This window comes from Microcaecilia unicolor, chromosome 5 (assembly GCF_901765095.1).
Source record: "Microcaecilia unicolor chromosome 5, aMicUni1.1, whole genome shotgun sequence".
Taxonomy (NCBI): domain Eukaryota; kingdom Metazoa; phylum Chordata; class Amphibia; order Gymnophiona; family Siphonopidae; genus Microcaecilia; species Microcaecilia unicolor.
The window spans coordinates 105,342,444-105,367,300 of NC_044035.1; the positions used below are offsets into that span (position 1 = coordinate 105,342,444).

Below are 24,857 nucleotides of genomic sequence, written 5' to 3' on the forward strand. Positions count from 1 at the left end.
CCATCCTTCCATCTGTTTTTCCCTCTCTCCCCAATCCTTCCATCTGTGTTTTTCCCTCTCTCTCCCCATCCTTCCATCTGTTTTCCCCTCTCTCCCCAATCCTTCCGTTTTTTCCCCTCTCTCCCCAATCCTTCCATCTGTTTTCCCTCTCTCTCCCCATCCTTCCATCTGTTTCCCCTCTCTCTCCCCAATCCTCCCTCTCTTTCCCCATCCTTCCATCTGTTTTTCCCTCTCTCCCCAATCCTTCCATCTGTGTTTTTCCCTCTCTCTCCCCATCCTTCCATCTGTTTTCCCCTCTCTCCCCAATCCTTCCATCTGTTTTCCCTCTCTCTCCCCAATCCTTCCCTCTGTTGGTTTCCCTCTTTTTCTCTCTCCCCAATCCTTCCCTCTGTTGGTTTCCCTCTTTCTCTCTCTCCCCAATCCTTCCCTCTGTTGGATTCCTTCTTTTTCTCTCTCCCCAATCCTTCCCTCTGTTGGTTTTCCTCTCCCTGCCAAGTTTCCCCGCGAACGGCGCGAAGTCGTGACGCACGCGGCACCAGCCCCTATTTCCGGCCGCTGCTGCTTCTCCTGTTGAGCAGCAGCGGCCGCTACACAAAGAAAAAGAAGATTTAAAAAAAAAATTTCAAACCTGGCTGAAACGCGGCACCCGGCACTGTAGACAGCCATTAGGCATTGGCTGTTGCCCCGCAGCCGCTCCTCCTCTTGCCTCTACGTCACTGCCCCTGGAGGAAGACCCAGGAGGAGCGCAGTGACGTAGAGGCAAGAGGAGGAGCGGCTGCGGGGCAACAGCCAATGCCTAATGGCTGTCTACAGTGCCGGGGTGCCGCGTTTCAGCCAGGTTTGAAGTTTTTTTTAAATCTTTTTCTTTGTGTAGCGGCCGCTGCTGCTCAACAGGAGAAGCAGCAGCGGCTGGAAATGGGGGCTGGCACTGCGTCCGTCAAGGGGCGGGGGGGGAGCAAAAAAAAAAGGTGCCGGTACGCCGTACCGTTGCGTACCGGCACAAAAAAAGCACTGACTACACCATTCCCTCCAGTCACACTCTGAGTTTTCATTTCAAGAAATTTTTCCAGTTGGACATGTAACAAAACGCCTAGCCACCCACCTGGGGCTACCCTGCAGCCATCTAGAGGGTCTATTCCCAGCACAGCTCAGGCCCGCCTGCACCTGCTGCTTGTGCTCTACACTAGCATCCTCCACCCCACCGACTGGGTCTCACTTTGCCTCTGGGTGAGTCTCCCGCTCTGAAATTATTCACATTGATCTCTAGGTTACTAGGGCAACACTCCCATTGCTCCCACAGTTCCTAGAAAGCACTCACAGACCCAACACACAAACCACCAGGATTCTTAATCAGTCCAGACAAGCAGAGGCAATAAACTGAATTGTTTATTGTCATGCAAAAAATTAGAACAATGAATTGAAAAGGTGCAATCAGCAAGCAGTAACAAGTAACTGAAATATGTATCCATTATAAAACTAGCTAAACATGTGTTTACTATCTAAATAGTACCTGGGGAGATCAGGACATATAGCTGCTCACAAATTATCAAATACAACTGTTTACAGTGCTTCAGCAAAGAGATCTCTCTTTCTCTCTTCTCCCTGGCTGAAACTGGAGGCAAAACCAGTAACTCCTGGGTAATTTCAAACCCCAGGCCAATCAGAGCCCAGAACAACAACATTTGAAAATAGATGGCCACATCACTGCAGGCACCACCGCCAACTCCAGGCTCCGCCCTTTCTGCCTCGCCTCACCCCATGCTTGGAATAAACTCCCTGAGCCCATACGCCAGGCCCCTCCCTGCCAATCTTCAAATCCTTACTCAAAGCCCACCTCTTCAATGTTGCTTTCGGCACCTAACCACTATACCTCTATGCAGGAAATCTAGACTGCCCCAACTTGACATTTCATCCTTTAGATTGTAAGCTCTTTTGAGCAGGGTCTGTCCTTCTTTGTTAAATTGTACAGCGCTGCGTAACCCTAGTAGCGCTCTAGAAATGTTAAGTAGTAGTAGTAGTAGTAACTCCTGGGTAATTTCAAACCCCAGGCCAATCAGAGCCCAGAACAACAACATTTGAAAATAGATGGCCACATCACTGCAGGCACTTCCTCTTTGTGCTGAAACTAGAGGAATCATTCATTGTTCTGCGATAGCTTCAAATATAACATGCACCACCTGCTGGCCAAACTAGAGAAATACATTGCAGGAAAATATCAATTATCACAGGCTTAAAAACCCACTGTTCTGTCATAGACATGATTCACAAATGTATACATAGCACCCAAATAATGCAGCACACATTTACAGGGACATTACTAAAAAAGTGGCCCCATCCCAATAACCTTATGCTTTTTTTACCCAAAGAAAATGTCTCCTGCAGATCTGGGGGGGGGGGGGGGGGGGGGGCTGGCAGCAGCAGTCCTAGGAGGGCAGGCAGTGGCGGTCCTGGGAGGAGGCCTAGGAGCGGCGCCCTGCCCTGGGGCTGGCTCAGTCTCTTGACAGCCCTGCTGGTTTAGTACAAAATGACAGGAAAAATCCCTTGAAAATGTTTTTTTCCAGTATGTCATCAATAGTGCACACTTTTGTTTGACTAATAGTGTGCATTATCCTCTTGATTCTATAAAAGTCACCAAAAATTGCATGTGGAAATTTAGGTGCAGCCCTGATTTGTGTATGCAATTTAATAGAAGGTAAGTTAATTAGTGCCAATAATTAGCTTATTAACAAGTAATTGGCACTAATTATATTTAATTGGGACTAATGCATGTAAAGTTAGGCGCAGGATCCGTGTCTAAAATTTACATGTGGTCCAAAAGAGGGGACATGGAAATGGGAGGACTGAACGGGGGCATGGTTTTGAGTAAGGTGCATAATTACAAAATATGGATGTTCCACATGTAAATTTAGGCAAGGGAATTTGTACCGTGTTTTCATTGGTGTAAACGTTGGTGCCTAAATTTATCCACAACCTCTCTGCTTAAGTATTTATTCTATAAACTGTGTCAAACATTAGAATCTATATAAATAAATCCCCCCTCAAACGTTCTGAAGCTCACTCCGTGGCAGTGAAGCACAGAGAAGCACTGAACTCCTGTACTCTTCGTAGGCTAGGCTATGAGGACCACTCACCCTCACTCATAGACCTGCCCTCAGCCACGCCCCATCTGCACATAAAAAGCAACCTCAACGTTCTAAGGCTGACTTTGTGGCTTCAGGGTTCGTAAGTTCGAAGCTCTGTAACCACTTTTACTAACCATCTATCTCTGCCCCGCCCTCACGTCAAAACGTTATGACGTCGAGGGCGGGACATAATGACCACAACTACACTAAGCTAGGAAGCCCATTGCTTGATCTCTCTTTCCACTCCCCAATGCAGCCGTCATTCCCATACACCCTAAACCAAGCAACATCGACCCTACCTACGCGTCGCCCCCCCCTCCAAAATCCCCCCTCTCTCAGTCTCACAGATGCCCCTGCACATCACCCCCCCTCCAAAATCGCCAAACCACTCCCATCTGTCTCTCACACATGCCTCCACCCGCACAACGGCCCTCCCCTCCCCGACATAGGCCCCGCCCATCCCCCTACGTGCACGTTCGCCACCCTCCAAAATTGGTAACCCCCATCTGCTACCCTCCCTTCCTCTTACCGGGGTCCCAGTGGCAGAACTGAGGGGCAAGGTAGCTCGCACATTCTGCTGCCTTCCCTTCTCTTCGCTCTCAGTTCTCTGCTGCACTGACTCTCTGGTCCCGCCCTCCAAAAACAGGAAATGAGGGCGGGACCAGAGAGTCAGGGCACAGAGCTCATAGCGAATAGAACGGAAGGCAACAGAAACTCCGACCTACCTTGCCCTTCACTTCTGCGGCTGGGACCCCGGTAAGAGGAGCGGAAGTAGTAGAGGGGGGTTACCGATTTGGGAGGGGGGGGCCGACGTGCACGTACGGGGGATGGGCGGGGCCAATGTCGGGGAGCGGAGGACTGTTTAGTCCCGGAGGGGATGGAAGGGGAGGAAAAAATCATTCAGTATGAAGGGGAGGGCAAAGGAAAAAAGGGAAACAAGTGGCTCAAATGGTTGTGTTGTGCTATGCCATATTTTACAACTGTCTCTCCATTTTTACACTAGCCTTGCACACTCTCTTTCACATACACACACACACACACACACACACACACACACACACACACACACACACAGTGTCTCTTTCACACAAACGCCAACACACACACAAATACACACTCTATCACACACACACACACACACACACTTACTCTGTCTCACACACACACTCGCACATTCACTCTCTCTCTCACACAGTCACTCTCACACAAACTCTCTCAAGCAAACACACTCCCAGGGAAACCTTGCTAGCGCCAGTTTCATTTGTGCCAGAAACGGGCCTTCCTTACTAGTATAACATATAGAATATAACTTAATATATAATAAAAATATATATAATATAGTACTGGACGTTAATCACAATTAATGTGCTAATTATTAATCATGATTAAAAATTTTAACTGCCCTCCCGACTGCCCACCTGCATGGTCAGTCCAGCATCTCTCACTCCTTTCCTGGACCATGCGATTAAAAAGTTTAATCGAAATGGAGCCATAATATTTGTATATATCCATCTCTCTCTCTCTCTCTCTCTATCTATCTATAATTAATATAACTTATTAGCTTATAGAATACCAGTTAAGCAGGTCGGCACCATATATAGAATTTAGCCCCATATAAGCAATAGTGTGCTTTATTTGAGTAATAGCGCATGCTATTGATGACACTGGCCAAAGAAAGAAAAAATATGGAGAAAGCCGAAATAAAATGAAAATTCCAGTAAAAGTAGGAAACGAAACAAAATTACAATTTTTGGCCTTTACACACCCAACTCAAAAGTCAGCTCCCACTCTCTTTGTCTGCTGTTACTGCTGCTGTCAGGCTAAGACTGAGCTCAGCAGCTGTCCCTTGATTTGAAAGGAACAGGGAAGAGGAGGAGGAGGAGGTGACAGTGAAGATATCTGGTGGGAGAGGGGAAGAAGCAGAACAGTTTTTTCTTTTATTTAAAAGTAAGGGGGGACCACGTGACGCCGTGCTGGAGAGAAGAAGCTAAAGGGAGTCTCTCCGGTCCCTCGATTAAATTCTCTTGTTTTTTAAACGCAATTCGGACCCCGCAGGACTTGCTCTAGCTTGGTGAGGCAGAGAGTAGAAATAATTCCTCTGAGAAGCAGACGCAGGGGAGATGGCGGCAAAGGCAGCACACAAGGAAAAGTCCTGAGGCAGACAAGTGGAAGGCAAGATAGCGGCGCCTCCGAGCCCATTTGGGGCCATGGTTTCCTCAACGTGGATTGCCGAAATTACAACTGAGATGATAACGATAATGGAAGAACTGCTAGAGTGCCGCTTCACCCCACTTGATTCTAAATTGGAGCGTCTAGAGGCTCAGCTAATGGAATTGTCCAAGGAATGTGGGACATTTCAACAACACACAAGTGAGGTGGAAGACTGAATTACTAAGGTAGAGGAGGTACAAGACTTGGTACATAAAAAGATATCTGCATTAGAAGCTAAAGTGGAAGACCTGGAAAATAGGTCATGCCGAAATAATTTGCGCTTAGTTGGATTCCCAGAAACAGTATTGGATAAGGACTTGGGTGCCTTTTTGGAGCAATGGCTCACCAAGGAACTACAACTTCCAGAACAAGGAGACCCGCTGCGCATGGAGTGCGCACATCGGCTGTGGCCCAAGCAGGGTGGAAGACCAAAACCCAGGGTGGTGATATTTCGAGTATTGAATTTCAAGCATAAGTAGGCGATTTTACAATCAATGCATTCGGGCAAATCTCTCATTTATGGAAACCAAAAGGTTCTTTGTTTCAAAGACTATTCAGCAGGTGTGGCTGCACAACGCAGGATTTTTGTCCCCATACGCTCTAAACTTTTTGACTTAAAAATAAAGTTTGCTTTGGCATATCCAGCCACCCTTCGGATCACTTATGATGGAGTCTCACAGATCTATGCAACCGTGGAGGAGGCCCGAGAGTTTTTATCGAAACTGGGAGAAAGAGCAGGAGTGGTGGGCAAGAATGTGAAATCGCTGATGGGCGACGCAACACCTGATATGTAGATTGACTGTGTTTTCCTACAAATCAAGTTTGGATTTTCTTTTGAATGCTTACCACAAATAGGAGCAGTAGTGAAGTGCTCTGGATTTTTCATGTTGGGATATAACGTTTATAACACCTATGATAGCGCTCGCACGCTATGGCGCTGTTGGAGCAGGGGTTCAACACTTTATGAACTGTGGTTAAGGGACTGAAGAGGAGCCTTAAGGAAGTATAAGACCTATAATTTTTGGCTAAACCAGGCTTTATTGCCTATTCAATACTTTAGTTTCTAAGTGGTACAGATATACAGTTTTGATTGTTTGACAAAGGCTAAGGAAGAAAAACAGAAACTCAAAAAACAATTTTCTCTCCCCTCTCGCTCTCTTTTATATAGGATATATATACAGGGTCTGAAGCATGTTACAACAGGTGATGCTTGCTAAGTGGGAATGGGGGGGGGGGGTGTTAAAAAGTGGTTGTTCCTTTGGGGAAACGAGGAAGGAGAGGTTAGGGAAGGGAGGGGAGAGGGTGGGGGGGTACTTGGGGGGTCAAGGTTTCAAGGTTTGGGTAAATTTGTTCTTGTGTGTGAGGATTGGATGTTGTGGAGGATGAGGAAGGAAAGGATGCAGGCTGATACAGGGAACGATAATACATATCAGGTATTATTCGGGGGGGGGGGGGCGCTGGCTGGGATGGCGCCCCTAGATTTATAATTGGGGTTGGGTGCAGGTGAAACCTCTGTCTTTAATAGAGCTATGGTGAATGTGGTGACTTGGAATGTTCGGGGGATTGTCTCGCCTATAAAGAGGTCAAAAAGTTTACAACACTTGCAAAGAAATAAGATTGACATTGCTTTGTTGCAGGAAACTCATCTGAGTGATGTGGAGCATGCTAAATTGAAGACTTGGTGGGTAGGGGAATGTGTAGCAGCAGCGGCTAAGGGGAAGAGAGGGGGGGTTGCTGTCTTGGTTTGGAAGGGTTTGACAGAGAAAGTGCAGTCTTTGGCCGTAGACCCGGAGGGCCGTTATGTTTTGGCAGAAATGACTATTAATCACCAAGTCTTCCTTGTTTGCAATCTATGTGCTCCAAACCAATATGATAAAAAATTTTTTATCAAAAATTGATGGGTCTCCTATTGCCTTATAAGCATAATACATTATTGGTGGGGAGATACTTTAATGTGGTGTGGGACCCAGAGATAGATAAATCCCTACCAGGGGAGGTACAGTCTTATTACGCTAATAGAGGCTTACTTCAACTTAGCTGCGTGTTAGATCTTGTTGATGTTTGGAGAAAGCTGCACCCTTCGGATAGGGATTATACACATTTGTCAAGGGCACACTCTACTCAAGATCGAATAGATTACCTATTACTTTCAAAAAAGGAGTTCAGTAGGGTGGGGAAAGCAGATATAGGCCCATATGTCATCTCAGATCAAGCCTCGGTATGGATGGATTGGTCCTTGGGGTTGAAAGCTCCCCGATTGACTAGGTGGACATTCCCTCTAGAGTTGTATAAAGATCCTATCTTTCAAGAACGTCTTTTAAAGTGTTGGAAGTCATATAAAATTAGTAATGAAATACATGAGACAGACCCAGTTCTATACTGGGAGGCAGCAAAAGCTGTCCTGCGAGGAGAAATTATAAGTTATTCCCACTACATTAAAACGGCTCGGGATAGGGAGATTTTGAGGTTAAACACACAACTTCATAGGGCGCATCAGAGATTTGGGACTTTGCACACACCAGAAAGTTGGCAACAAGTGTTACACTTGCAAGTGGCCTTGAACAGCCTGCTTCATCAAAGGGCTCTTAAGTCGCAGGTGTTCTATAGATACATGTTACACCACCATGGCAATAAAGCAGGGAGGCTATTGGCTAGGCTAATACGCCCTAAAGGAAGTCTTTCAAAAATTATAACAATGCTGGGGGAAGGAGGAAGTAGAACTCATTCAGATGAGGCTATTTGTGATATCTTTCACAATTATTACTGCTGGCTTTATGCTCCGCCCCCAGAGGAGGGCTTGCTGGGACAGTTATATTGAAATAATTTGTCATTGCCTTCCATTAGCCAGGAAGTAGAGCTTGCCATTGGTCATAGTCCTTTGCTGAAAGCTCCTGGGGTGGATGGCTTCCGGGCGGAATTTTATAAGCTTATGGCGACGGAGGTTGTCCCCCCACTAACCAACTTCTTTAATAAGATTGTGGATGGACAGTCAATGCCCCCATCTCTGGATATGGCGCAAATAATTGTTTTACTTAAACTGGGAAGAGACCCGACAGTTCTGGAATCATACTGCCCTATCTCCCTTCTGAATTACGAGGCTAAGTTACTTGCTGAAATAATGGCAAATCGGCTAAGCCAGGTTTTGCCTATACTCATCCACGAGGCACAGGTGGGCTTTGTAAAGGGGCGGTCGGTGGCCAAGAACTTGAGAACTATACTGGCCACTTTAGAATACAGACAAAGAGAGGATTTTCAAACATTGCTTATTAGTTTTGACGCTGAGAAAGTGTTTGATAGGGTGCACTGGGACTTTTTGTTTGCTTCACTGGCAGCTTATGGATTTGCAGGCCATTTTGTATCCCAAATTTTTCCCGTGCTTTGAGAGACGCAACAGGGTTGTCCTCTCTCTCCCCTTCTTTTTGTACTATTGCTGGATCCCCTTGTTAGAGATATAATGGGAAATCTGGACATTCAGGGTATACAGATAGGGTCCCATTGTTTTAAGGTGGCAGCCTTTGCCGATGACCTTTTGGTACATATTACAAATCCCCGGGAATCATTGGTAGCGCTATTAGAAACTTTCCAAGAATATGGAGATTATGCAGGGTTTAAACTCAATCTTGAGAAATCTGAGGCTTTGTCATCATCGGTACAATTGCAGGATGACTGGGGCCCGAATTTTCCACTGCGTTGGGCGGAGGGGTCATTCCGATATTTGGGTGTTCGCTTGGCAATGGAGGTGACATCATTATATTGCCTCAATGTCGTGGCTCTAATGGAAAGTACTAGGTGGCAATTGGAAGGCTGGAGAGGCCTCCCTATTTCTTTGGTGGGCAGGGTGAATCTCCTGCGGATGGTGCAGTTCCCCCGATGGCTTTATGTCCTTCAGACTTTACCTTTGAGGCTTTTGCAGAAGGACCTGTGTGACATACAGAGATTGTTCAGCCGTCTTAGAGGGTGGGGGGTATAGGACTACCTAACAAAACATACTTGCATTTGAGAGACTTCAGGACTGGGTGGGGGACACATGGGGCGCTCACTACACATATTTGCAAGTCAAGCATTATGTTTGCAGTTTGAATGGAACCCTTGTAGGGGATCACTTGGGGTCCAGCATTCGGACCTTTTTTCAGGAGGTGTCTGAACGGGGTCTCACAGTTTCAGGGTTGCATAGAGCTCTTACTAAGGGGGAGCCAGACAGAGATTTCACGAGGTTGAAACATAGGTGAGAAATAGATTCTGGGGCCAATTTAATGGATTGGGATGTCACTGCAACACTGCAGGGAGTATCCTTTTTAACAACAAATGCAAGACTAAGGGAATATGGGTATAGGGTGGTCTTGAGGGCCTACATGACAAAAGCACAATTAGTTCACATAACCGACCTCGGAGAATCTGGGTGCTCGTAAGTGTGGACACTCTCCCCATACATTCTTTCATGCTTTTTGGGCCTGTTCCGGGCTGAGGCAGTTTTGGGGCGGGTCAGGGGGTTTCTGTCTATAATGTTGGAATATAATATCAGAGGGTCAGTAGAACAATTTTTACTAGATAAGCCAGGAACTTACAGACCATTGAATAGAAATGCTATTCTTTTGTGCCGTAAACTGTGTTTGGTGGCTTGGAAAGTTGTTCTGCACTATTGGACGACTCCTGATTCCCCGGCCTTCTAGCACTGGAGGAACCAGGTTCATCTTTTGATAACATGAAAGGCCTAGGAGACGAGGGGATCCCCCAAATGCAGACAGAGATTTGTATTGCTTTGGAACCCTTACGTGCAGATCCTGAGTTCTAGAGGGAGAAGCCTTATTCTTAATGCTTTATAAGCATTGTATGGGACATTTGGCCCTGGTCAATGCAGTGTGATCAATAAGACTTTTCTATACCATATGGGATCTGGGGATATTGCTCGACTAGAGACCTCACACACAAGTTATGATTTCCAGTGATGTTGCATGGTGGGGGGGGGGGGGAGAAAAGGCAGAATATTGGGTTTTGTAATTGAGATTACTTCGTTCTGTATTGTAAAGACAGTTTTGGTGCTGCTATTGTATTGTTGATATATCTCTCAATAAAAATTGTTTAAACATAAAAAAGTAAGGGATCCTGACTCTCTCTTATAAAAGTAGGGATGAGAAGAAGGATTGGCTCTCTGGTCCCTGCCATATTATTTGTGACCTCACTGCTTCAGATCACAGGTTGAAGGAGGGTCAAATATATTGTCAGTCCCACTCTGTCTCTGTTTTAGGTCTTCAATGTAGAGGGTGTTAAGGAAAAATTAATTTCTGAGCAGGCGGCATCAATGGACGAGGTTTAACCAATAATTTCAATTGAAACCTAGAATCAGCACGTCTTAGAAAATCTTGTTTGTCAGCAGCGTAATGTTCAATTCTTCTACTTACCTTATCAATGCTCACTTGCTTGCAGGGGAAGGAAAATTTGAAACCCAGGGAAAGAGGAGTCCCTTTTATTCTCATGAATTCCAAGAAATCAGCAATGCACTGTACAATGTGATCAAAGAGCTGAAAAGAAAGAATATTGTAACAGCAGTAATTTGTATCACCAATCTCATCTCAACTGGAGTCTGACACGTTTTAACTTAGGGGCCCTTTTACTAAGCCACTGTAAAGTCCCCTTGGTCCCTTGCCCCCTTGGAGGAGAGGACACTTCAGCCCTAGGGGCTGGAATAAGAGAGACAATCAGACTTAGGTATCTGCGCAACCAGTAAAAATCTTTATTGGTATCTCACTAAGCCAATACAAAATAATTGTTCTCTCTGGAGCAGATTGTCACCCAGTAGCCAGACACACAGACTGAATAACAAAACTGCTCAGCAAAACTTTCCTAGCCATCACATATATACTGTTGTAAGTTTCGTTTCTCCTAAATCATGTGATTTCTCCTATGGATTTTCCTGTTTCCTTCCATCACACAATATAGTAATATACAAAAATGGCAATTTCCTGTATTCTACCATCCTCTCCTACTTGTGTTCACATGCACACTTTGTGGCCATTGGCTAATTCCTTATCAGTAAAGCATGATCAAAGCGTGCAAAAACCATGTAGCAAGCTAGTATGAAACACTTGGTGTCCTCCTTCTCTGAACACATATTTCCGTTGGAACATCTTGGAGTCTGCAGAGTCCTCAGTCTCTCATCACCATCAAGGTTATATCCATGTGTATCTGCCATATATGGGCCGCATAGCCTCAGTTCCTCCTAAGAGTCACCTTGACATGTAACATGTACTTTCCATTTACTGAGAAAGCACTGTAGCTTACATGCAGCTGCAGGAAGAAACTAAAAATATGCTGACGACAGCAAAGCAAGGAATACTGAGGGCCATCAGAGCCATATTACAGGCCTAGTATAGGAAGGAATATACACCACGTAAGCGTCTACGCGTGCCCAACATGCACCAAAATGAAGTTACCGCCCAGCTACTGCGTGGCTCTTTTTGTAATTTCATTTTTGGCGTACGTCCGATACGTACATCCGAAAAATAATTTTTATTTTCAGACACGTGTATCAGATGTGTGCCAAGTGGCATTTGATGCGCATAGGTCATTACTGCCCGGTTACCACGTGAGACTTTACCGCTAGGTCAATGGCTGGTGGTAAGGTCTCAGACCCAAAATGGACACGTGCCAATTTTGATTTTGCCTCACGTCTGTTTTTGGCAAAAATTTAAAAAGGCATTTTTTTGCAGGCGCACTGAAAAATGGATCTGCGCGTACCCAAAACACATGCCTACACTACCGCAGGCCATTTTTCAGCACACCTTAGTAAAAAGACCCCTAAGTATTTCAGGAACATGCACAAAGGCATTTTCCAGCTGATATTCAAAGCGATTTAGCTGGCCACTGACCAGTTAAATCGCTTGGTTGGGGCTAGCTGCCAATTTTCAGCGGCACTTAACTGGCTAAGCACCGCTGAAGTTTTCTGTTAGCGCCTAACTCAAAGCCGGCTTTGCTGGGGGCATTCCAGTGATGGAGTCAGCAATTGGCCGTTTAAATACTGATATTCATCCCTTAACCCCCGGATTCTATGTAGCACACCTAGAAATCCAAGCATGGGCGTAGACTGGGGGGGGGGGGCAATGCCCCCCCCCAAACGACAAAGACGATGAAGACGAGTTGTTTCCCGCAGTGGTGAACAGGCGGGCAGGAAAGCAGCAAGCAAGCAGCCAGGCTGAACTCTGTCCTTCGCTTCCTGAATCCTGCCCTCTCAGCGTCCCGCCCGCCCCATAGGAAATGACATCAGAGGAAGGCGGGACGCAGAGAGGGCAGGATTCAGGAAGCGAAGGATGGAGTTCAGCCTGGCTGCTTGATTGCTGCTTTCCCGCCCTCCTGCCCGTTCGCCGCTGCAGCTTCGGGAGTGGAGTGAGCCAGGCCTAGCTGTAACAGTCTGTAAGTAAGGAAGCCATTTCCACTCTCCCGCGCAGCCGTCGCTGTTCACAAACACAGCAAGCAAACCTGTGTGAGCTGCTGCTGCATCCACGTTGTCGTTCTTGGGAGATGCTTTGAAGGGGGAGGGAGAGGCTGGATAGAATGGGGAGGGGAAGGGAAAGGGATGGAAAGAAACAGGATGGGCAGGGGAGAGAGAAGAATTGTTGGACAACAGGGATTGATGGAGGGGACAGGGGAGAGAGGAAATTTGCTGGAGATGGATGGAGGAGAAGGCAGGGGAGAATGGAAAGTTGCTGGACATGGAGCGGAGGGCAGGGGAAGGAGGAGAATTGCTGGACATGGATGGATGGAGGGGAAAGGGGAGAGAGGAAATTTGCTGGAGATGGATGGATGGAGGAGAGGGCAGGGGAGAATGGAGAGTTGCTGGACATGGATGGATGAATGGAGGGGGCAGGGGACACAGGACATTTGCTGGATATGGGTGGCTGGAGGAGAGGGCAGCAGGGGAGAATGGAGAGTTGCTGGACGGATGGATGGAGGGAGGGAGGGGAGAGAAGTCAGGGAGGAGATGCACTTGGATGGAGGGGAGGGAAGAGAGGAGAAATGCTGGACATGGATGGAGTGGAGGGCGGGGAAGAGAGGAGAAATGTTGGACAAGGATGGAGGGAAGGATAGACAAATATCAAATGAAAAGAAGACACTGCATAAAACAGAGGACACTAGGACCAAAGCGAATAGAAAAACTAAATGATCAGACAACAAAGGTAGAAAAAAGTATTTTATTCAGAATTTATTAATTGGAATATGTCAGCTTTTTGAAATGTGCATCTGTGATATTTTGCATGTAAGTTTCAATTTTTCTGGTATTGCTGCATGCTGAGTCTGACTTCTTGAGTTAACTTTCCAGTATTTTGCCTTCATATTTTTTGATTTCTAGTTCCTTGTGTCATGTGTTTTTCATGTTTGATATAGGTGCAGTATTCTGCTAGCGTGTAGTATTTGCAGCCCTTTTTGTTTTGCTTTTTTTTCACGAGGTAGTGTATTGGTGTTTTAGAGCTTGCCTGGTGTAATTACAGTTCTGCCTTTTCACGCATAAAGTTGTAGCTCGTCCTGTCCTTGGAATTAGTGCTGTTATGGTTTAGTAAGGATATGAGTGTGTTTTTGCACAAGTTTGTGTATTGCGTTTTCCAGTGGAGAGATTGTGTGTTGGCCTTACTGTGGTGGCACCAAAACATCAGAAAGGGTGTAGAGCCTAAATCATGACATACACTACCTCTTGAAGGATCTACTTATAGAGCCTATGCATTTCTAAGGTCAACACTGGCATGGTATGGGAAAGGGGGTGGGGAAATACTACCAGAGAGGAAGAGGGAGTGCTGGGTAAGAAGGAAGGAAGGGTGAAAGAGCTGGCTTGATATCTCATACATATTCATTATGGTTATTCCCCAAAAAAGCCAGCTCTTTTTCCCTTCCTTCCTTCCTCCATATTAGCATATTCATTTGAATATATATATATATATATATATATATATATATATATATATATATATATATATATATATATATATGCAAATGATATGCTAATATGCTCCGCCCCATCCTTTGCCCCCCCAAATGAAACATTCAAACTACACCCATGAATCCAAGCGTATTCTGTAACAACGCGCGTAACTTAATTGGCTTAACAAGCCAATCAGCGTTGATAGCACTTAACAAGTAATAGTGAGCACTAATTGGCAATAATTAAAATTTACATGGAGAACTCGCTACACGTATTCTGTAACACAGTGTGCCTAGCTTCTAATGTGCACAGCCAAAAAGGGGCATGGTTATAGGCAGGGAAATGGGTGTTTTGTGGGTGTTTCAAAATTTACGCGTGCAGTTGTAGAATATGGCCCCGTGCGCCTAAATCTACACGCCAGGATTTACACCATGTTTTCATTGGTGCAAATGGATGCGCATAGTTTTAGGGGCTGGGATATCAACTAAGCGTATTCTATATACTGTGCCTAAATCTAGGTGCAGCTTGTAGAATATGCTTAGGCAAAAATGTTTTCTGTGTGGATTTTTTAAGCACCATATATAGAATCCCCTCCTAAGCAGCCAAATTTAGCGCATATATGGGACCGCATAAAAGTCTGTCCTATCTTTATTGCTAACCCATGGCTACTTAAGTGCTGAATATAGACTTACTAGTAAAAGCCCGTTTCTGAAAGAAATGAAACGGGCGCTAGCAAGGTTGTCCTCTAATGGCAATTATGTTTTTAAGGGAACTGTTAGGAGAGAGTATGTGTGAGAGAGTGAATGAGTATGTGTCAGAGAGTGAGTATGTGTGAGAGACAAAGAGTGTGTGTCAGAGAGAGACAGTGTGTGACTGAGAGACAGAATGTGTGTGTGTGTCTGTCTGTGTGAGTGTGTAGTGTGTGTCCCGTGTGCACCAATTATGCTCTCTCCCCTGCATTCATCTATATGCAGGATCTCTCCCCTGCCCCCTCCATCCATCGTGGTGCAGCAATTCTCCTCTGTCCCTTGCCCTCCCCCCCTACATGTGCATCACACCTCTCCCCTCCGAGTTCCAGGCCCCCTCCCTCCCATTTCCATTCCCTCCTAGTTCCAGGCCCCCCTCCCTCCCTCCCTTCAACTTTGTGGCCCTCCTCCCCCCCTCTCTCTCTCCTTTCCCTCCCCCCCTCCGAGTTCCAGGGCCCCCCACCGAGTTCCAGGGTCCTCCTCTCTCTCCGAGTTCCAGGGTCCTCCTCTCCCCTCCCCTCCTTCCCTCCTAGTTCCAGGGTCATCGTCCCTCCCTCCCTCCCTCCCAGTTCCAGGCCCCCTCCCAGTTCCAGGGTCGTCGTCCCTCCCTTCCAGTTCCAGGCCCTCTCCCTCCCTTCCTCCCTCCCAGTTCTAGGGTTCCTCCCTCCCAATTCCAGGATTGTTGTCCCTCCCTTCCTCCCTCCCTTCCAGTTCCAGGGTCCCTCCCTCCCTCCCAGTTCCAGGGTCGTCATCCCTCCCTTCCTCCCTTCCAGTTCCAGGCCCCCTCCCTCCGATTTTTAAAACTCATCTTCGCTCACCACGTCGGCGTTATGGCAGCCGGCAGCAGTGGTACAACACACGCAGGCTCGGCCTGTCTCTCTGTCTTAGCTCTGGTCCCACCCTCATTTCCTGTTTCTGCAAGGGCGGGAGCAGAGCTAAGATAGAGACGGGCCAAGCCTGCGTGCGTTGTACCGCTGCTGCCGTAACGCCGACGTGGTGAGTGAAGATGAGTTTTAAAAATCGGAGGGAGGGGGCCTGGAACTGGAAGGGAGGGATGACGACCGTGGAACTGGGAGGGAGGGGGGACCCTGGAACTGGGAGGGAGGGGACCCTGTCACTGGCGTTAAACATCTGAAGTGGCTCCTCGACAGCGTCTCTGTAGTAACATCTCCTGGCGTCAGGCAAGCAGGGTTCTAGTGCGGGCCAGTGACGTCAGGAGATGGTTACGATCCCAGTGAGACACATTCGAACGTTGAAGGAGCAAATTATTATATTAGAAGTGGCTATGTGTTAGCTGGCTCAAAAATAACCAGATATGCAAAGCTGAAGCCCAGATAGAACCCAGCTTTGAATATCCAGGAATAACACCATCAGTGGTGAGCAAAACGATGGAAAAGAGGAGATATCTATATTATTTACAAAGCTGAGTTTGATAAACAATTACAAAGAATGTAGACTCTCATTCTACAGACAAAGTACTATAGGAAATACAGTGAATATTTGAATACAACTAGCAATGATGGGGGAAGGGGGAATAACAAAATAGAAGGAGAAAGAGACTGGGAGAGACAAGAGACTACAGAATGAAGAAAAATAAACTACTGAAGGGAGGAGCGACAGAAGAAACTGCAAGAAAGATGAAGGAGTTGAAAGACTAGAGAAGTAACAACAAGAAGAGACTGGGGAAAAAATGGAGGAAGAGACAGCAGAAAGAATGAAAGAAGAGATTGTGAGAGTAGAAATTGTGATAGAAAGGACAGACTAGGTAAACAAAGTTGTTGAAAACAGTTGACTTTTTTCATCTGATCAATATTTTTGTTATATACAGAAGGAAGATGGGGAAGGGATAGGAAATGAGAAAAAAAGTGAGGGGGCGGGAAGGAGAGTGAGATTACTAAGGACTGCACAGTAATATGTTGCATGCCAGTTTGTACACCAGTGTAATATTCAGCTTTAGTGCCATGGCAGTTTTAAAGACAATGGAGTCAATATTCAAAATGATTTAAGCAGCTAGGAATTTAAATCTCTTGTCCAAGGCTAACTGGGCATATTCAGTGACACTTAACTGGATGGTGTCACTGAATATACTCGGTTAGCACCCAAGACAAAACCGGCTAGTTTGTAGATATTCTAGGGATGGAATTGGCACTTATCCAGTTAAATGCTGATATTTAAAGTTAACCAGATAAATAGGACTGCATAAAACACAGTGCTATCTTTATCCATTTTGATTTACCCAATTAAGGGCCCCTTTTACAAAGGCATGCTAGTGTTTTTAGTGTGCACTAAAAATAAGCATGTGCTAAACCCTAGAGATGCCCATAAATTCCTATAGGTATCTCTAGCGTTTAGCACATGCTAATTATTAGCGTGTGCTAAAAACACTAGTGTGCCTTTGTAAAAGACCCCCTAAGTGCTGATTATCGCACGTAACTGAATAAGTTTTATCTGGCCTCCTAAACTTGGATATTCAATGCCGGTATCCAGACCTAGCCTGGCATTGAATGTTCGTGGATAATGTCGACGGCGACCAAAAAACGCTGACTGCTGCTGGCTGAATATGGTAATGCAGGCTGAAATCTCCATTCTCTGTATCAAGCTCTGTAACAGCTCTAGCTGAATGGGGCACTTAGAGCTTGGAAAGTTGTCCCATTCCTTCTGGGAACAAGACTGGACCTTTGGGTCAGTGACTTCCCTGCATCCAGAAGAGGTGAATGCCACAGAGCACCCCCAGAAGAGTTACTGCCCATCATGGAGGAAAATCCAGTCAAGTTTATGCGATCTGGATTTGATCTCACTGCATGCAATAATCTGTGCAATGGCATAGCCACGGGGGGGGGGGGGGGGGGGGGGGGGGGGGGGGGGGGGAGGGGGGAGGGGGGAGGGGGGGCTGGTCCCCTAATTTGAGTTCAACCCCCCCCCCCAATTGATACATTGTTTGCTGGTTTGGCTGGTGGGGGTCCCCAAGCCCTGCCAGCAGAAGCCCTCCTCATTATTTTCCTGAGCTGCCGTGCTGTCTGCCCTGCTCCCACTCATGCATATGCTGGTTTTAGTGAACTTGATAATGTATGAGGGAGGCTCGCCCCCACTCACATTAGTGCAAATTGAGGATGTGCAGAAGGTGGGCCTCCCTTGCGCATGCTCAATTTCACTAAAACCAACCATGCACAGTGTGTGGGGGGGGGGGGAGGAGGGGGACAGGGCCAGACCCGGGCCAGACCAGGGACAAGGCTGCCCCTGGGCTCCCCACCCACCCAAGGTCGCCGGGCCCCCCTCCACCGGGCTGGGCCCTCTTTCTATCCCCGTGCCCTCTGCACTGACCTTAAGCGCCTCACCTGCGAAGGCACAGCAAGCAGCGGCAGACCACTCCTTCCTTCTGTGTCCTGCCCTCGCGGAAGTTACATCAGGCGAGGGCGGGACTTGGAAGGAAGGAGTGGTCTGCCGCTGCTTGCTGCGCTTTCGAAGGTGAGGTGCTCAAGTTCAATGCCAGGGAGTGATGGAGGGCGGGCGGGCTATTGCCAGCCGGCAAGTGCCATTTCCCACGCTAGGGAAAATTGGTCCGTATTATTTAGCACGGTGCTAACCTGGTGGTAATCGGGCAGCGCCGCGAGCTACCTGGTTACTACCAGGTTAGCACAGGAGTCCTTACTGCCACCTCAATGGGTGGCGGTAGGTGCTCTCCCTCGCATGGTCACGCAGTAAGAGCAATCTTACCGCATGGCCATGGCTATTTTCAGAACATAGCAGAACAGCGAAGATGACTCAAAAATAAGTAGACGATGCTGCAGGAGTGGCCTAGTGATTAGGGTGGTGGACTTTGGTCCTGGGGAACTGAGGAACTGAGTTTGATTCTCACTTCAGGCTCTGGGCAAGACACTTAACCCTCCATTGCCCCATGTAAGCCACATTGAGCCTGACGTGAGTGGGAAAGTGCGGGGTACAAATGTAACAAAAAAAAAAAGATGGTTTAACGGGTGGATGATTTTATTAAATCCAAGAGACTCCTCATGCAGGCATTGTTTGCCAAAACACAGCTGTGTCGAGTCTCGTTTATCCTACAATAAGCTGCTAAACCGTCTGCAGCATCGTCTACTTATTTTTGCATCATCTTCATTGTTCTGCAGCGTACTGTACACTATTTTAAGCCATTTTTTTTACCCATTGCGGTAAAAAGGGCATTAGCGTGCGGCAAAAACAGCCCCTGTCGCTAGTGCAGGGCCATTTTTACCGCAGCTTGGTAAAAGGACCCCTTAGAAAAGTGTTCTCACTAGATCACAGCTCCTAGCTGTGTGACATCATGCAAACGCTGATATTTAAAAGCTGGTGAAATGACAGCTAACATGTTTCTGAAAAGTTACCTCTTCTCCTGTCCCTTGCATGATTTCCAGAGGGATACCAAAATTATCATTGCACATTGTGACGTATTTTCTTTGTCCACTCCTGATTTTCACAAGGAGCACCTTGAAATTTGTTTCTCCAAGATCAAGGACCAAAAAGTTTCCTTCCTCTGCCAAAGAAGACATGCCTTATTTTATAGTTCAGGGCTCTTCAAATGTAAAATGCAATTGCAGACAAAAATATTTGTGTCCCTCATGATCTGCAATACAAATACTTTTGATTTCAACATCTATATTAAAATTATTAACACAATATGGTTTTTTTATTGACTAAAAGAAGGTGTTCTGAAGGAACTATTATTTGATCCTTCTTACTCTAGTGTAAGTAATAAATGCATGTGATATTATTATACCAACAAGATCAAATAAAAATTTGGCGCTATCCCTGTTATTGTCCTGATCTGAAATTCCGGCTATAATTTGAGCATTTAATAGCAGGCAGGATTTAGTCATAGAATGTGATTGCAGACTGGAATACTAAAATCCAAGAAAATCCAGATTAACTGCATCATGAAGGCTTGGGGTTGGGAGCGATTAGTTACTATGGGGCCCTTTCACAAGCGGCGGTAAGCCCAGCTTTCTAAAAGGGAAGTACCTTCGAGCTACCGCAGCAGCCCAGCAGTAGTTTCCATCTCCAGTACGTGCCATTTCCGGTGGTAATTGGGTAGTGCCACATGCTGCCCAGTTACTGCAGGGGTAGTGCGGGAGCCCTTACCACCACCTCAGTGGGTGGCGGTAAGTGCTCCCACCCAAAATGGGTGCACAAGTGCTTCACTTGTCACATGTCCATTTCTTTAAAAACAAAACCCTGCCTTTTCCCGCCATGGTAAAAGGGGACTTCGGCACGCTTCAAAAACATGTGCCGACACCAGCACAGACCCCCTTTTGCCACATCTTCGTAAAAGGACCCCTATAGCAGCTGTCTTCCCTATTCTTCCATGATCCTTCCCCAGATTCTGTCAGATTTTTCTCCCTTTCTAGTGGTCCTTGGTCCCCTACTCTCCTTGATCTCCTTTGTCCTCTCCAGCCAATTGCCAGGAGCAGAGTAGTAAATTGTGCCAGGCTGACCTCCTCTGCCCACCATGCTCTTTCTGGTGGTTTCAAAAGTTCTTTGTGAATAAGGCTCTCTAGACTCATGATTTTATCATTTGATGAGATGCAAAGGCCAGTAAAGAGTGTTATCAATGTGGAGTGCCTGATGTGCAATACTGCATGTATCCGGGTTCCTTGCTATTCACAAATCTATGGTAAACCTTCATATGAAAGCATTGTACTTTCACAAATACAGTATATAAAAATGTCTGAGCATAAAAGAGTAGAAATATTTGACTTCCTGAATCGGGGTGGGGAAAGGCATTAAGGGGCCCTTTTACTAAGCTGTGGTAGGGCTAACGTACAGTTAGCATGTGCCAAATTGACACTATCAATGGGCTAGCATGGGCGCCTGGCAGTAATTTCGAAGTTGGTGCATGTTATTTCCTGGGGTAGAAAATATTTTTCTATTTTCTACTGTGGGGGCGTTCCCAGTGGTATTCAGTAACACGGTCACATTAGCATGCTAACTGATTAGTGCACAAGTAGTGCGGGAGCCCTTACGCTAGGTCAGTGGCTGGCGGTAAGTGCTCAGTGAATAGCCGCATGCTACTTTTAATTTTAGTGCACATCCATTTACTGCCAGTAAAAAGAGCCCTTTTTCCCAGCCACGGTAAAAAAACAGCCCAGTGTGCGCCAAAATCATGCATCCATACTACCGCAGACCATTTTTACCGCAGCTTAGTAAAAGGACCCCTAAGGATCTTATTGTTGTTTTGACTTCTAACAGCAGAATCCTTACAGACAGGTAGTTGTAACATTTTCGTTTCATGTCATTTCCTGTGCCATTTCTGGGAATTTTCATTTTATTTGGGTTTTCTTGACCATTTTTACAGGAGCAATGTAGTGTGCCTTCTTTGCAAATAGTGCACATTAATAGAGGGAAATGAAAAAACGCAAAATGTCATGTTTTTTCAGTTCATTTTCATTTACTGACATGGAACGATATGGGATATATTGTTGACATAAGATTTCAAAGTCAGCCACTGTCTGTGGCCCAAGCCAGGGACTATTCTACAATGACTGAAGAGGTGGAAAGGAAGAGGAACCTAGGATAAAGTTGCCATAACTTTTGACTCCAAAACTTAAAGTTTAATTAAAACCCTAGTCATTACGTTACTGTACCTGTTCCATCTGGGGTTCCACAAACATATGTTGGTAGCATTTTTACTGTTGCAGAGTCATGAATTTCTTTCTTCAGGCCATTTTTCAATTCCACCATCATTTTCTTTTTCACGTCTACAAGGGTTTGCTTGTTAAGTTTAAATAAGGCTAGAATCTCATCTATCTGTTTACCCTGCTGTAATTGTAGTCTAAATGCCATAGGAATGACCATGGCTGCACCCTTCCCACTTCCACTTTCAGAGAGAAGAAACCGAACATCACAGTTTGGTTCCAGTCTTTTTACAACTTTATGTAATCGTTTAGCATACCTAGAGGGGGGGGAAAAACAGACTCATGAGATCATTCTTATTTGGCTCATTTATTTTGTACTATTTGAATTAGAGAATCATTTAGAGAATAGTCCTAATCTAATCTAATTCGAGATTTGTACACCGCACTAGTCCCAGCGGAAGGTTCAGTGTGGTTAACATGAAAGAAAACTCTTAACAACACAAGGAACTACAAAAAACAATGAAAAGAAAACAATCAAAATTTATCAGATAAAAAAGTTTTTAATTTTTTACACAATTCCCATATAGCCAGCCTCAGATCAAATTGATAAAGGAAGCGAATTCCAAATTGTAATAACTCAGAAGGAAAACATCGCCACAAAATGACATGTCAATCGAACACCGTTAAATGTGGGAAGTTTTAATATGAAATTTTCTCGCAACCAAGAAGAAAAGAAAAAAAAGTTCAGAAAAACATAACTCCTCAGATTTTGGGAATGGTTGATAAACTTGTTTTCCCTTATATTAGTGCTGGGACTATGGTCTGAGGGCAGAGTCTGGGCGGTCCCAGAAAGTCATATCTTTGACTAGTTAGCTATGCGGGTGTGGCATTGAATGTCAGCTATTCCCGCTTAACTTCTGAGTATGGTCATTGATGCAGGTATTCAGTGCGGTGCCCAGACATGGCCTCACACTGGATATCTGGGTCTAACTTAGCCAGCAGCGGTCAGCGTTTTAAAAAACGCTCACTGCTGCCGAATGAATATTGATCAGATACTTTTTTTCCTTTTTCTTTCTCTTTTTGTGCCATTTATGCTTTTGTGGTTAGATCATATCCGCTACTGCAATTTCAGCACTAAGGACCCTTTTTACTAAGGTACGCTATCGTGTTTAGCGCATGCTAAAAATGAGCACGCTCTAACTGTGTAGACTCCCATAGGAATATTATGGGCATCTACACGGTTAGTGCACACTAATGCTTAGCGTGTGCTAAAAATGCTAACGTGCCCCTAGCGCAGCTTAGTAAACAGGGCCCTAAATTTTGATTCCCACTCACCCCACTTCCCTTACATGCTCTCCCTAAATATTATGGTGGGGGGGGGGGGCTTTCCACTCCTCTAGGAAATTAGCAGAGTGCAGCATTATTCTTTGCTCTTTTCAAAAGTTATTAGAATTCTTGTGTGTGCCGAATCCCATATACTCAAATTTTATTAAGGTATTATTTGGTTGCAATATGAGAGACAAACAAAGCAGCAGGATCAAGGCTATCCAGTGCCGTAGTGAGGGTGCCTGACACCCGGCTGCGCACCCCCCCCCCGGGTGCAGGGCACGGTGCACCCCCCAAAAAAACGCACCCTCCCCCCTGAAACGCACTCTTACCTTGCAGTGGGGGGCAGGCGGGAGGGCCGATCCGCCCCCAGTGCACGTCACTGGGAGCTGCATCGGCTCTGCTGCTTCCCTGCTTTCTCTGCCCCGGAACAGGACCTGTTCCGGGGCAGAAAGAGCAGGGAACCAGTGAGCCGACACCCCCCCAGCGGCGTGCACCTGGGGCGGACCGCCCCACCGCCCCCCCTTCCTACGCCACTGAGGCTATCCAGTCTTTTGTAAGACATCTAAGACAGCCTTCTTGCTGTAGAGAAGATATGGTGCCTGAAAACTCCACACCAAAAAATACACCTAGCCATATGGTGTACTGTATAGAATATGCCTAAATTTCCATGCAGATTATAGAATACGCTGAGCACCCATCCACATGGGTGCAAGAGGCCATTAGCACCGTACTAGTGCACGCATTTACCCGTGCAGAGTGTTTGGAGGCCCAGAGCACAGGAATAAATGAGCGTGCAAACAGTGGAAGTACCATGGTAATGTAGTCAACATCATGATAATGAGGTTATTTTGTTTTCCTCCCCAATGGTCAGAAAAGAGCACCCCAAACAAAACTGCCTTACCGCTGCAAGAAATAACGCCAGGTCGGAGCAGGCATTAGGGTGCTGGTTTTGATTGCTTTTGGAAGCAGAAGAAGCCCATGCAAACCCTTAACTGCTGGTCATGAGAAATCAATATGTGCAAGTCACAGCAGACCCAAGAGTGAAAGCATCTGTTTCCTGTGTTTAAATCTAAAAGTCCAAGCTATAAAAATTAAAAATGCCTATATTTAGGCCGCAGAAAACAGATGCCAATATGTGCTTTCTGTCCGGGTTTGCCAATCATATGCTGGTCATGAAAAACAAATTTGCGCAAGTCACAGCAGACCCTAAAAGCACACAGTGGCATCTGTTTCCTGCGTTTAAATGTGTCAAAAAAGAAAAAATTTCAAAATGCTCATATTGAGGCCACAGAAAACAGATGCCAATGTGTGCTTGATGTTCGGGTTTTACCAGGCACATGCACACAGGAGCAGAGCTTACTGTGGAACTCCTCTACACTAGAGAGTTGCACGGGAACAGACATCCAGCCCATCCGCTCCGGAATCTAACCTGTCCCTGTCTGTCCCCATGAGGAAACTAACCCATCCCCACCCGTCCCCGCCACAAGTAATCTCCATCCCAGCCCCAGCCCCTGGCCCGCCCAACCCCTGCCACACCACACCGCACCGTAGTCACCTTGCTCCCCCCCAAGAAAGAACTCAGCATGAAATATTTACTTTTATTATTATGTCTTATGAAAACCACTTGTCCCTGAAACATGCTCAAAACAGAATAATACATTTTTACAAAAGAGATGAGATGAAGATATGATTTCATGTGCCCCAATGAAAGTAGAGTTTAATTTTACTTCCAGTCTTTATAACACCAGGCTTCCCAAGACAGATTACAACAATTAAGTTGAACCCATCAGTAAACAGGATATCCTCACAGATTGTATAGAACCGTGTAGAAAAAAGAGCCTTTATTAGTGCTGTTTCCACCAGCTACAATAATTTTTGAAGCTGTTTTAGTGATATTCAGTTCTGATTTCATGATATTTACATCTAGATATGGGAA

The 24,857-nt window shown here is 45.9% G+C and overlaps 1 protein-coding gene across 1 annotated transcript in view; it reads right to left on the bottom strand.

Annotated features, from left to right (window-relative positions):
* The window catches only part of LOC115471270 (putative hexokinase HKDC1), a 220,313-nt gene that overhangs the window by 61,723 nt on the left and 133,733 nt on the right, over positions 1–24,857 (bottom strand). Inside the window, exons 10-12 of the mRNA XM_030204972.1 lie at positions 21,602–21,909; positions 19,346–19,494; positions 10,733–10,852 (exon numbers count right to left, since the gene is read on the bottom strand). Coding sequence (XP_030060832.1) covers positions 10,733–10,852; positions 19,346–19,494; positions 21,602–21,909 — 577 coding nt within the window. The remainder of the gene's footprint in view (positions 1–10,732; positions 10,853–19,345; positions 19,495–21,601; positions 21,910–24,857) is intronic.